At 40.9% G+C, this 12,409-nt stretch overlaps 1 protein-coding gene across 5 annotated transcripts in view; it reads left to right on the forward strand.

Moving 5' to 3' along the window:
* Window positions 1-705: 705 nt before the first annotated feature.
* The window catches only part of xpo7 (exportin 7), a 42,090-nt gene continuing 30,386 nt past the window's right edge, over window positions 706-12,409 (forward strand). Inside the window, exons 1-2 of one of the 5 annotated variants that reach the window (XM_085792646.1) lie at window positions 743-791; window positions 11,826-11,876. In XM_085792646.1, coding sequence (XP_085648772.1) covers window positions 759-791; window positions 11,826-11,876 — 84 coding nt within the window. In that variant the 5' untranslated portion in view covers window positions 743-758. Of the gene's footprint in view, window positions 792-834; window positions 895-11,825; window positions 11,877-12,409 lie in introns of those variants that run through there. The other 4 variants (XM_085792647.1, XM_085792644.1, XM_085792645.1 and 1 more) reach the window with 4 other exon arrangements.

Genomic DNA, 12,409 nt, shown 5'->3' on the forward strand with positions numbered 1-12,409 from the left:
GCCAAAATTAAAGGACATACATTTACATTTATGTAAAAAATCATTAAATATTTGTGAGTTAGTTTTTGAAAAAAATGAACACTCTAGTTTAATTTCAAATGTCTTATAAACACAACGATATTAATATTCATTCTCTTATTTTAGAATAATAGTAGGATAATTGATTTATAATTGTAGCTCTATAACTGTTTTAAATAAGATTAAATTCAACCATAGAAAACGTGCCTTGAATGAAATGAAATGAAATCTTAGTTTAGAAAATGTAGTTTAACAAAAATACAGACTATTGCACATTTGGTGCTACTCTTTCACTTTGAAGTATTTCATTATGACAGAAAATTGTTTATAATTATAGTTATTATATAGAGTTTTGACTTCATAATTAAAAGTGAGACAAGATTTTAGAGGCCTTGTCCCCTGTTTCGAATATAAGGCTTATATTTAACATTTTTATGAGCTTTTCATTTGGTTTTTGATGTAGAATCTGACTATGGAAAGTAACTTGAGGTAACTTGAGTGAAGTAAATGACATAGACCAGACTATATACTGTGAGTATGTGAGACATGAAGAGTGCAAAGAGGATCAGTCTCTTGTTATTTACATTCATGGATTAACTGACTGTGTTTATCTGCAAGGCTCAACTCAACTCAACTCAAATGAATGGGGCTGCAGTACCTCGGAGCGGCCGCTGGTGGTGGCGGGGGGGCGCTGTTGTCGCTGGTCCATACCCATAAGCGGGGGAGGGAGTGAGAGGTGCATGAAATGGAGAAAAATGGCGGATCATGTGCAGGTAAGCCAGAGGTTTCATGTTTTGGTGTAACCGACAGTTTCTCTCCCAGGAGCGTGAAATGAAAACGGGTCCGAGCGCCGGGTCCGTGAGCGGGGCAACGGAGGTACTGTGCGCCGCGGCCGCTGCGTGCAGGAGGGGGAAGCGGCGGCGGCTGTTGCTGCCGCTGGTTGTGGTGCTGCTGGTGGTGGTGGTGGTGGTGCTTGCTGCTGCTGCTGTCCGGGCGGTAAAAGGAGAGGATGTGTCCGCCTGTGTTGTGTTGACTTGCGGCCTGCTGGCTGGCTGGGATGGATGGATGGATGGATGGATGCTGGGCTAGCTTGTGCTATTAAGCGAACTAACTAACACACTACTGCCAGGGCTAACGTTGGACTGTCGGAAATAAGTCTCACTGTGAACCACAGTGTGGATAATTATTATTTATTTATCACATTATAACCGACACTTTGTCTTTTTTAATTTTTTATCTTTTATTCTCCCGCGCAACCCCTTTAGTTAGCATGCTAGGCTAGGCTAGGATAGGCTAACGGTAGGTTAGGTTAGGTTAGGCAGGGCTAGGCTAGGCTAGGCTACGCTAGGCTAACGTTAGCTCCTGCTGCTCCCCAGGATCCCAGACGTCAACTTCTCCCGCCCGAGCCCCACGTTTGTTTAAAAAAAAGACATGGTTCATGGTGTTTTTTTTAATTATTGGGGCTGTTATTTGTCTAGAAAATCATAGCTCCGTGTCCTCGGGGCTGTTACCCACCCACCCGAGCCGAGAAATGCTGCCGGGCGGCCGGTGAACACGGAGCCGAGGTCACGGCGGATTTTGTTGTTTATGTGCGTTACCAGGCAGTGCTGCTGTGTTTTTAACTAGCAGCTAGCTAGCAGCAGCAGCTCCGACACATGTTTGGGGGTGGTGGTAAAACGAAAGAGGAGGTGTAGTGATAAAGGAGGAGCGGTGATGATGGAAGTTTTAACCGCAGTGTTTCTTTCTCCCCTCCATCGGTGCTTTCACCTGTTCCCCCGGAGCAGGTGAACTACAACACCTCAGCGCCGTTAGCCGCGGATGCTAACCAGCTAGCTCCAGTGTTATTGTTGTATTAGCAGGAGCAGCAGCAGTAGCATCCTGCCCTGTGTTGTGATCTCTAGCTACATCACATCGCATCACAGCCAGTAACTTTTATTATATATGTGTGAAATAAAGCCTCAGCCTCCACGATCAGTCAGATCAAGATGCTGGTTGGTTGAATATATGAGGTGGTTGACAACAATAACAATAACATCAACAACAGTCAGGGTTCCCCCACGCGTCCTGGAAAACCTGGAAAATGGTTGACCAAAATTTACAGTCATATTAAACGTACAGAAAATGAGTAAACTAAAGTCAAATGTCCGGGAAAAAGCTGTAGTTGTCGTGGGAAATTATTCATCACATCGTGTCATCAGCTACCAGAGCTCTGTTTGACTTATTCAGACCCCGCTAAGGATTTCTTTCCTTTCTTTTCTTTTCTCTTCTTTTTTTTAAGTGCCTAGTGAGACAAATTAGCAACTGTGCAGCAGCTGTAAAAGTCCTGGAAAAATGATTTCAAAGAAAGAGTGGGAACCGTGACAGTGGAGGTGGTGGAGATGAGCAGCAGCAGCCTGTACTGTGTTGTTGATCTCTAGCTACATTATATCACATACAGACATCCAGGCTGCCACTAAATAGAGGCATTTTGCCCCTAAACTTTCAATTTTCATCTACTTGTGCATGTTTTTTTTTTAATACACCTGTGAAATGTGGAAGAGGCAACTCAAAGACTCTGTAATCTGTGATTACAGGTGTCAGGACAATGTGTGTGAGCATCATGAATGAAAAGGAAATGTGAATATTTGCTTTGCGAGCCCATTTATTGTGTGTGCCTCTAAAGTTTCTGCTTGCGCTCCTAAAAATTAAAATGTTACGCTCCACTGTGCTTTAAAAAAAAGTTAGTCTGGAGTCTCTATGATCAGTCAGATCAGGTGCTGGTTGGTTGGTTGGTTGAACATGAGGCGGTTTCACGGCTCCAACTTAACTTTTTTGTTTTTCTAGGAGCACAGTGGCTCCCTAACTTAAAATTTTAGGAGCACAAGCAGAACATTTAGTGTAAATCGACTTGCAAAACAAATGTTCACACTTCCTTTTCATTCATGATCCTCACACACATTGTCCTGCCACCTGTAATAATGACAGTATCAGGTGCTTTGAGTCGTCCCTTCCACGTTTCATCAGTGTTAAAAAAACAAAACAGCAACAGCAATTTTTACAGGTTGCACATGTGCCAAGTAGATGAAAACTTTACTTGTGTTTGTGCAGATTTTGGGGGTAAAATGCCTCCGTTTAGGGGCAGACTGGAGGTGGAGAAGAGCAGCTCCATGTGATCAGCAGCAGCAGCCTGCAGCCTGATGGAGCAGCTGCATCTCTCACTCTTTCTCTGTCTCTATGGAAGTTTTCCAAACAAGTTGAATTACATTTTTTAAACTCTAAAAAAATCTCCAAAATAAATCAGACGGAGGAGATACTTAGCTATAATTAAAAATCAAAATTTTCACCACTTTGTTATCTTTATTAAAACTTATAAAATACAGTAACGAACGAGCGATGATGATGTCACATTTATTGCTGCAGCAGCTCACGATTTCTATATTCATTCCTACATATTGGTTTAATCTATTTCTATTTCTATTACTTACATTGTTCAGTTCTGTGTAAAGTGTCTGAAAACCATTAACAACACATGTTTTACTCTCGGTCCAAACCTGGGACCAGTAAATGTTTGGTTTTCTATTTGGGAGGGAAAAGTCGCTTCATCATCCGGATACATTCAGATTAAAACCCTCGTGATTAATTAATTAACTAATGGATTTAATATTGGAATAGATATTTTTGGATCATAAACCTTACTTATTATTATTATTATTTATTCTGTTTTCTCTGCTGAGCGACGACACAAACTGTTCTGCTGCGTCTCCGTCAGGAACTCAAACCTAAACTGTGTCTCTAATGTTTAATTCATGTCACACAGAAGAGACGTGTCCCCGCCACGCCGTCCCTAGAGAATAAACACCTGTTGGTGTTTGAGGGAACCTAGAAAGCTTTATCTCTGTTCTCCAGAAGATATTTCCTATAATCCTCAAACCAGCTCCTACAACATCTGGATTTAGTATAAGAAAAATAAAACATCCTGTCGTCCTGCTGCACATTAACAAGGTTTAAATCTGTTCCTCGGGTCGTGACTGGAGACGACTGCAGCATCTTTATATGGAAAATTAAAATAGTCAAATATACTGTATATCTCGATATAAAATAGAAAGAAGTTAACTAAGACATTAAGGAAAAGGGTAAAAAATCATTTGAAACTTGCATCAAACTGATTATTTTTCATCCTGACGTCGTTTTGGACATTGAAAAGTTGTGATGTGTATTTTCTTTTTCAGAAATACAGATGAAACAACCGATTAATTGTCAACTACTGAAAATAATCTTTAATTTCAGCTTTAAAGGGATACGCCAACATTTTTTTTTTCGTGTCTTGCCTCACTCCCGAGTCCATGACCAGCAGATAGACACCATCCTTTCGACTGTGCGTGCAGTAACGAGGGAGATAGAGCCGTATCGCCTGTAATTAGCTTAGCTCAAACGCTGGAAGTGTATGGGTAGTGTTAGCCTGCCTCCACCTAAAGTCATCAGAGAAACTCTTCAGCAACTCTAAACGGAAACCGGCGGGCCGATCTTCGTCTCAGAGCTGACAAAACTCTCCGGTAAGGCATCTTGAGCGGTCAAATGTCGCTAACGGGACGAGATCGATCAAAACGGAGGGTTCAAGCAAAGACGGTTTATTCTGGTTCAAGCTAGCTACATCGAGGGTAGGTTAGCTTCCTATTTCAAAGTAAAAGCACAAATTCTATCGTCATGGTTTTCTGTATGTTCTGTAGGGCAACGGGTGTTTTACTTTGTGAAAGTAACCGAAAGTGCGTTGGTCACAATGGCTAGCTTGAGTAGCGCCGAATTCGTCCGAACAAAATTGTAAACAGCTGGTATTCAGACAAATTAACGACACACTGCTGATCTAAACGGCTACTTTCTCACCTAAACATGTTTGAAATGTGGATAAAGTGATATATTTACAGAGTTTAGAGCTAAAATGAAATCAGCTTCTGACTGCTGATTTTGGCTCGGGTAGGAGGCAGGCTAACACTACCCATACACTTCCAGTGTTTGAGCTAAGCTAATTACGGTGATACGGCTCTATCTCCCTTGTTACTGCACGCACAGTGGAAAGGATGGTGTCTATCTGCTGGTCATGGACTCGGGAGTGAGGCAAGACACGAAAAAAAAAAAGTTGGTGTAACACTTTAAATGTGACTCTTTAAAAGTAAACAATGCACCTGCTCCGTCTGAACTGTGACTGTGAGTTATACCATGATGTAGATGTCATGATGTTTTCAGCTGAGCCTGTTCAGAGGCCCCAGGGTTTTTTCTCTGTGTGTGTATTTTATGACCGGACCCAGATTTACAGATAAGACAAAGAAACCACATCTGTGTGACAACGACAACTGTGTCTGTTCCCCCAGTTTATCTCTGCTGCAGCAGCAAAAAAACAAAACAACGCTGGGTGATGATGATAAATTAGTGATAAGTGAGAAAACTTTAAATTTCCACCGAAAAGTTTCACATCAAAAAAAAAAGTCCTTCCAGTGTAAGATTTCAGTTTTATTTAGTTTTATTTGTCCGTGCAGAAGAAAAGAGACACGTTAGATTAAACTACTGATTCAGTGAATAATTTACAGACGCATAAACATACAACTGTTACACTCTGTTTTGATTTCATGTGTAATTAACAGTAATAATTTGTGTTTGCTCTGTGAGGCCGAGCTGAACTGATTCCACTTCACTTCACTTTACTTCCTGTTCAACCTGATTTTTAACGGTGAATATCAGTTGGCAGTGTTCAGTTTAGTGCTTAAAGTAAGTGACTACAAGGAGTTTCGGAAAGCGGAAGTGTTTTCACGCTACGTTTCCCATGAGCCTCCCGGTGCAAGACGGACGAAACCGAAAACATTTGCCAAGAATGTTTTTTCATTGATCAAGAATGAAAGTCGGAGGTTGGAAGACGTTGATCAGATACCGTCGTAGTTCCGACCATAAACGATGCCAACTAGCGTCCGGAAAACCGAAACTAGGAAATGCTGGGCGAGTCAACCACTAAATAATATCAAAATAACTATAAAGACAAAACGATATATTTATCGAAAATGGACCCATTAACAAGTGGTAACGTAGATTCATCCACATTAATGTGAGACTTTTTTATAACCAAATACAAACTCCTCGGTGTCTCTTTAAATATAGGATATATTTTTTTATTAGATGTTTTATTAAATGTCAATGTCAGTTTATTATGAATTAATCAGAATATTTTCTCAGTGAAGTGACGGATCAATATGTCGTTCACATCTTTAAAGGTCCAGTTGAAAAAAAAACTATAAAATATGTAAAGTTTCCTGTCCAGACAGACGAGAGGAAATGTTACGCGTCTGAAGTATTGATCGTGATTGATCAGCCATCAGACTGAGACTGCAATAGTTAAACATTAATAAATACTGAATTCTTCATTTATATTTACGAATACTCATTAGTATGTAGTTTATAAACACAGTTAATGTTTTACTCATCATTGATAAGCACTAACTGTATTTAAAAACAACATACTAATGAGTATTCAATGCTTAATAGTCCATACTTATTATAAAGTGTTAACCCACAAAATGGTCTATGTCATTGTAGGAGGAAGAAAACTCAACACACGACAGTCTGAAAGAAAAGTTACAGTGCCAAAGTTCAACCGCAGCCGTCACACATTAACAACTCCACACTCACTGTTATAAGAAAGAAGCACACACACATAACTTCAGACTGTTACTTTTAATTCATCCTGTCACAATCCTGCCTGATTGCAATTATCTTGCATCATCGTTGAAATCGTTTCCATTCATCTGGATGAAACCAACAGATTTCATCACCATTTCCTCGTCGTTGTCCACCGTGTGAGGTTTGACTGGTCCTCTTTTAATGACATCATCACGCTGCGTCCCCTCTTTCTTCTTCTTTTTCTATGCTTTGAAGCAGAAGTAAGCGATCCGGTCGTTTTGGCTAATGCTGCGTTCGAGGCAGGCTTTTGAAATTACAGCTTCAAGTCACAACTTATGATTTTGTAGCGTTCCAGGCAACCCACTCGTGTTTCTCCGACCTGTTTTACCTGTGAAAGTCACTATAACGGCCACTCGTAACTTCCGACCCGTGAACTCGTACCAGATCAAACTGGTACGACTTCACAGGTCGGAAAAACAGGAGTTACGAGTTGCCTTGAACGCACCGTAACAGTCCTCGTCCCTACGTCACCACATTCACGGCGTCCCTTGGCTGCACACACAGCCCTGCATGCCGTTCTCTCTCCTCATTGGATAAAAACTGTAGGATATGAGAAAAGTTTTCTCCTGGGCTCAGAGCAGAGCAGAGTGACTGACAGACCCGTGTTTCAGACCAAACACTCTATGTAAGTGATTGCTGTCGGAAGATATAACTATTTAAGACTTATATTAACACAAATATATCACTTACTTCTGCTTTAATGACACATGAGTGGAGCCACAAACTTTTTATCTTCTTCTACTTTATACGTTTTATGTGTATTACTAAACTATGTTTTAGGCTTATTACTATAATAGTGGCACCAAATGATAAGAAAAAACAATTAAATTATTAATCGCCATTATTTATATGGCAATTAATCATCAACTTAGAATTTAATCACTGTGACAGCTCTTTACTTTAGTGACAAAACCAAATCAGCCTTGTGAATTTTGAGCAAAAACGAATCACTGTGGTCAATCCGTGATGTTTTCACCATCAGCAGCAAACTCTGCTTCTGAGCAGCGTAATTATTATATCCAAACAGTTCAGTTTGGATATAATAATGATAATAATACATTTTATTTATAATGCACTTTACATTTGAAAACAAATCTTGAGCTGCTGTTATAAATATACGTCTTTGCACATGGTTGAGTGAATGTAGGTGATCGAAACAAGACAGTTTATTGAGCATGTGTCATAGTATATTAGAATATGCCCTTCGCCACCATCAGTATTTAATTATTTGACCATTTCTCGGGGATTCCCAGAGAAAAACTCAAACCCCCCAGACAGTGTCTGTCTGGTGCAGCGTCTCTCCCTCATCCATCAGCTCACTGAGCCTCAGTAACTGGATTTAGTCGCTCGCAGCCTTTTTATTAACGGTCATTGTTCTGGTCATGTGACGACACCAGAAACCTCCTCCTGTTACTGTCGTATAGTCACCCACACCAAACCTTATTATCATTTATTTATTAATTTTATTTGCCTTGAGAGAAAAAAAAGTGACATACAACTCCTTAACAGAGTTACGAACAAAGGAGAACCAAAAATAAATACTTAAACAATAGATTAATGTTCAACTCTGTCCATATGTCATTGACCAATGAAGTATATGCAATTAGAAAAAAGTCAAATGCCAACAAGAAGAAAAACAAAATTCTGAACAAATATACACCTCTGGAGAAAAGAGAAAGATAAAAAATAAAGAACAATAATTTAAATAAAACGTATGTTAGAATAACCTGGGAATAAAGGTAACAGAATGAGATCAGCTGGATCAGGTCTCTTTAACTTTGGCAGTGGAATCTTCTAACAGACAAATATCATAAAACAATACGACACCAAACCGGATGGAGGCGTGATAAAGAAAGAGCAGCGTTGTACTTGTTTTTTTTATCCTGCATATTGACACGGTGCAGGTGGCAGCAGCAGCCGTGACGTCACACAGCTCAGATTAATCGCTCTAATTCAACACGTGGCCCAGAGCCAGACTCAGGTGCTGCTGCTCAGGTGAGCTCACACAGGACAGGCAGGAACTTGGAAGATATTAATAATATTATTATTATTATTATTATTAATATGATTATTATTATTAGAGCCAGAGTGATGGGGAGGAAAAAGTCCTGATGAACTGAACTGATCGATGAGCCAACGTTCCTCATGTTTACATCATGTTAACTGGTTCTTTCTTTTCTGGTTGATCATTAACTGAGTGGTTTGATCGTTTACATTTTTATTATCATCATTTGTTTTTTTAATTATTGACTTAAAGTTTAACACACTCGTTTATAGACAGTTCACAGTTTAGTTTTTGTCCTGAAACATCATATTTTCTATTCAAAGACTCTCTACGCTGTCCTGCTGTGACATGATCCATATTGTGTGTGTGTGTGTGTGTGTTTATACAGAAAGTTTGGCAGAAAAAAACCCCAAAGTTCGTTTTAATATCCAGCGTCACTCAGTCTGAACCAATCCAGCTGATTGGTTATCAAACACTTAAAGGGATAGTTCAACATTTTGTCAAATTGGCCCATTGCCATAATCCCTATAGTCATAGCAGTAGGTTCGTCACCTTTAACTCTTTGACTGCCAGCCATTCTCACAGCAGCTTCCTCCAGCTTGCCAGGCATTTTCCAGCTTTTTGACTGATTTCCGTAGACCCACCATAATATTATGTACTGTTACTACATACACATTCAACCCATCAAAGGAAAGAAGAGGGTCTCTAGTTTCCAGCAAAAAAACCTGTTTGTTTCTATCTTGTTCCAGTCTTGTGAAATTGACGGTTGAATATAGGTTAGTTTAGCCCAAAATGCCATTTTGGCACCAAAATCTTGAGAAAAAGAGGTTTTTGTGTCGGCTGTCATTTTCAGGTGAACCAGTACAATTGGCTCCTTTATATTTTGCTTTAGTGACGCCTCAACATCTGTACAGTTGTTCTCTTGTAAACAACAACTAAATCAACACTGACAAATGACTTTTGATGACAAAAGACAAAATATTTAGCTACTGACACACACTACTGCAGCCTTTTTTCTTTCTTTTCTTTGAGTTACAACTTTTTCTTTCCTTTTTTTTAGTGTGTGTGCGTACGTGACGTGTGCGTGTGCATACGTGTGTGCATACGTGTGTGTGTGTGTGTGTGTGTGTGTGTGCGCGCGCGCGCGCGCGCGGATCAGTTCGACAGGTTTTTGTAGCCGAAACACGGCGCTTTAGATCAGATCCAGCTTCCTCTGGTCAGCAGGCAGCGGTCTCACTCACTCTCTCTGTCTCACACACATCTACACACACACAGCCGACAGCTCTGGCTGACGCCCCCTGAACTCACAGCCACAGACATGTGCGCTCACAACAGAGTACAGACACTCCCACCACGTTTACCTCTCGTCACGTTCGCCGGCGCCGTCCGTTCCTCATCCACACTACTGTAGATCGCGGGGTTTTCAAGCTGCTATCCGAGTGATTTCTCGCAAAATCTGGCGACTTTCCAAACGCTCTTGACGACTAACGACGAGCGATCAACGGGGTTGTTGTTACTAACGTTTGTGCTTTGTATCACGGAGCTGCACGGAGCTTCGACGAGCTGCCGAGCCGCCATGAGCCCCGCCGCCGCCCCCTAAGCTCTCACCGGCGGCCAGAGTGTCACGGAGCGGCGCAGCTGCAGTCAGACACCCGCACCGCTCCGTGAGGGGGGGGGGATACGCTATATTTTTTACATCTCTCAATCCAAATGTGTTTTTCTGCACTTTATTTTGATGATACAAGTCTGATCTTCACAGAGGAGTAGGGCAAGACATTCAGCATGGCGTTGCCATTAAAAAAACGCTAAGACGAGTTATCTCGTCTTTGGCAGACTACGCTTGGATTCGCTAAGACGAGATAACTCGTCTTTGGCAGTGAAAGAGTTAATTGTCGGTGCAAGCTGTTTTTAGAACGGCGGAGCAGAGCCGTGAGCTGCTCAGAGCTACGCTACGGAGGCTCATGGGATTTCTTGGTTTCCCTCATCAAACTCATCAAATACACAATCCAACAACTCCACAACGCTCTGGTGGACAAGTTGTGACCTGCACATTCACCACGCTATGTTCGTATCGCTCCAAAAAAATAGCTCCGTCGCTCTGCTGCATTCGCTCATCAATTTGGCACAGACTCGCATTTTCACTTTGATGACGTCATGCCCACTGCCATGCGTCTCTGTTTACACCGGCACCACCGGGATTACGGCAGCCAATCAGCGCTGAGCGACAAGCGACTGGCGGCCAGAGAGTTGGGATTTCTCATCTCGAGCGACAGAGCGAAAAATCGCTCTGTCGCTCGGAGGCCCAGCGATTTTTCGCCTGGGCGATTAAACGCTCAATCGCTCGTTTGCATTGACTTAACAGGTAAACTCGTCGCCAGCGACAAAAACAAAAGGTCCGGTGTGAACGCATCTTAACAAACCTACTGCTATGACTATAGGGATTATGGCAATGGGCCAATTTGCCAAAATGTTGAACTATCCCTTTAAGTTTTACTTCAGTTTTAAACCACTTCCGTTTTAGACATGAACTAATGTTTCTAACTGTTTATAAATTACAGACTAATTAGTATCAATGTTGGAAGAATGATTAATAAACTCTGTGTCGTTGTCATACAGTGTAACTGTGGACATGTAATGTGTGTGTATAAGTGTGTGTGTGTGTGTTGCTGTTGTGGTGACACTCTGACCTCGTCATCGGTCTGACAGTTGTGTGTGTGTGTTTAGTTTAATGAGAGTTTATCAGAGTGTGTTATAAGGTGTGTAGCTGGCGTGCCGCTCTGATCAGGTGCAGCAGACGCAGTCGGACTCTTATCTGAGGCCAACAGAGCTTCATGATGCAACTCACCTCTCCACCAGGCCCTGAACGCCTCATCACACCGAGGGTGGGGGGGACAGGGACAGGACAGGACAGGACAGGGCAGGGCAGTGAATGCACCACCACCATCATAACAGACCTATGCAACCCCATATGTGTGTGTGTGTGTGTGTGTCAGTGTGCGCGTTTGTGTGTGTGTGAGTCTCTCCACCATTTTGAATGTATTTATTATCAGTGTGTGGCATCATCTCACTGTGACTGTGCATGACTCAGCACTTCTCTCAGCAGCTCCATGTGACCGGAGCCTCTGCAGAGACGATCAACACCCAAAACATGGTCATTATTACTATTATTACTATTACTATTATTATATTATTATTATATTATATTATTGATTAATTTGGAAGAAGGTGTTTCGTTTCACTTCAAGAACTGTTGAGTTTATTGTGTAAAAACTGTTACAGGTTCATCTCAATACATTAGAATATCATGGAAAAGTCCATTTCCAATAGTAGTAGTAGTAATGGCCCCAACCAAGTATCTAGTGTTTATGAATGGACATAGTTTTCAGAAAGCCAACATTTCCATATTAAAAAAGATTTTTGAGCTACTGAATTGTAGGTCTTCATTAAATGTGAAGCCATAATCATTACAAACATTAAAAAAAAGACATTAAATGTTTAATTATGTGTGTAATGGATCTATATAATGCATTAGTTTCACTTTTTGAATTGAATTACAGACATGAATGAACTTAGTTTTCCATAATATTCAAATGTATTGAGATGCAGCTGTTATTTGATTTAAAATACCAACCACCAGTTCTTACTTTTTAATGTTTATTATTAATAATCTGTCAGATGTTTTAT

Source organism: Trachurus japonicus, chromosome 12 (genome assembly GCF_045865225.1).
Source record: "Trachurus japonicus isolate A0001 chromosome 12, Traja_1.0".
In the NCBI taxonomy this organism is placed as follows: domain Eukaryota; kingdom Metazoa; phylum Chordata; class Actinopteri; order Carangiformes; family Carangidae; genus Trachurus; species Trachurus japonicus.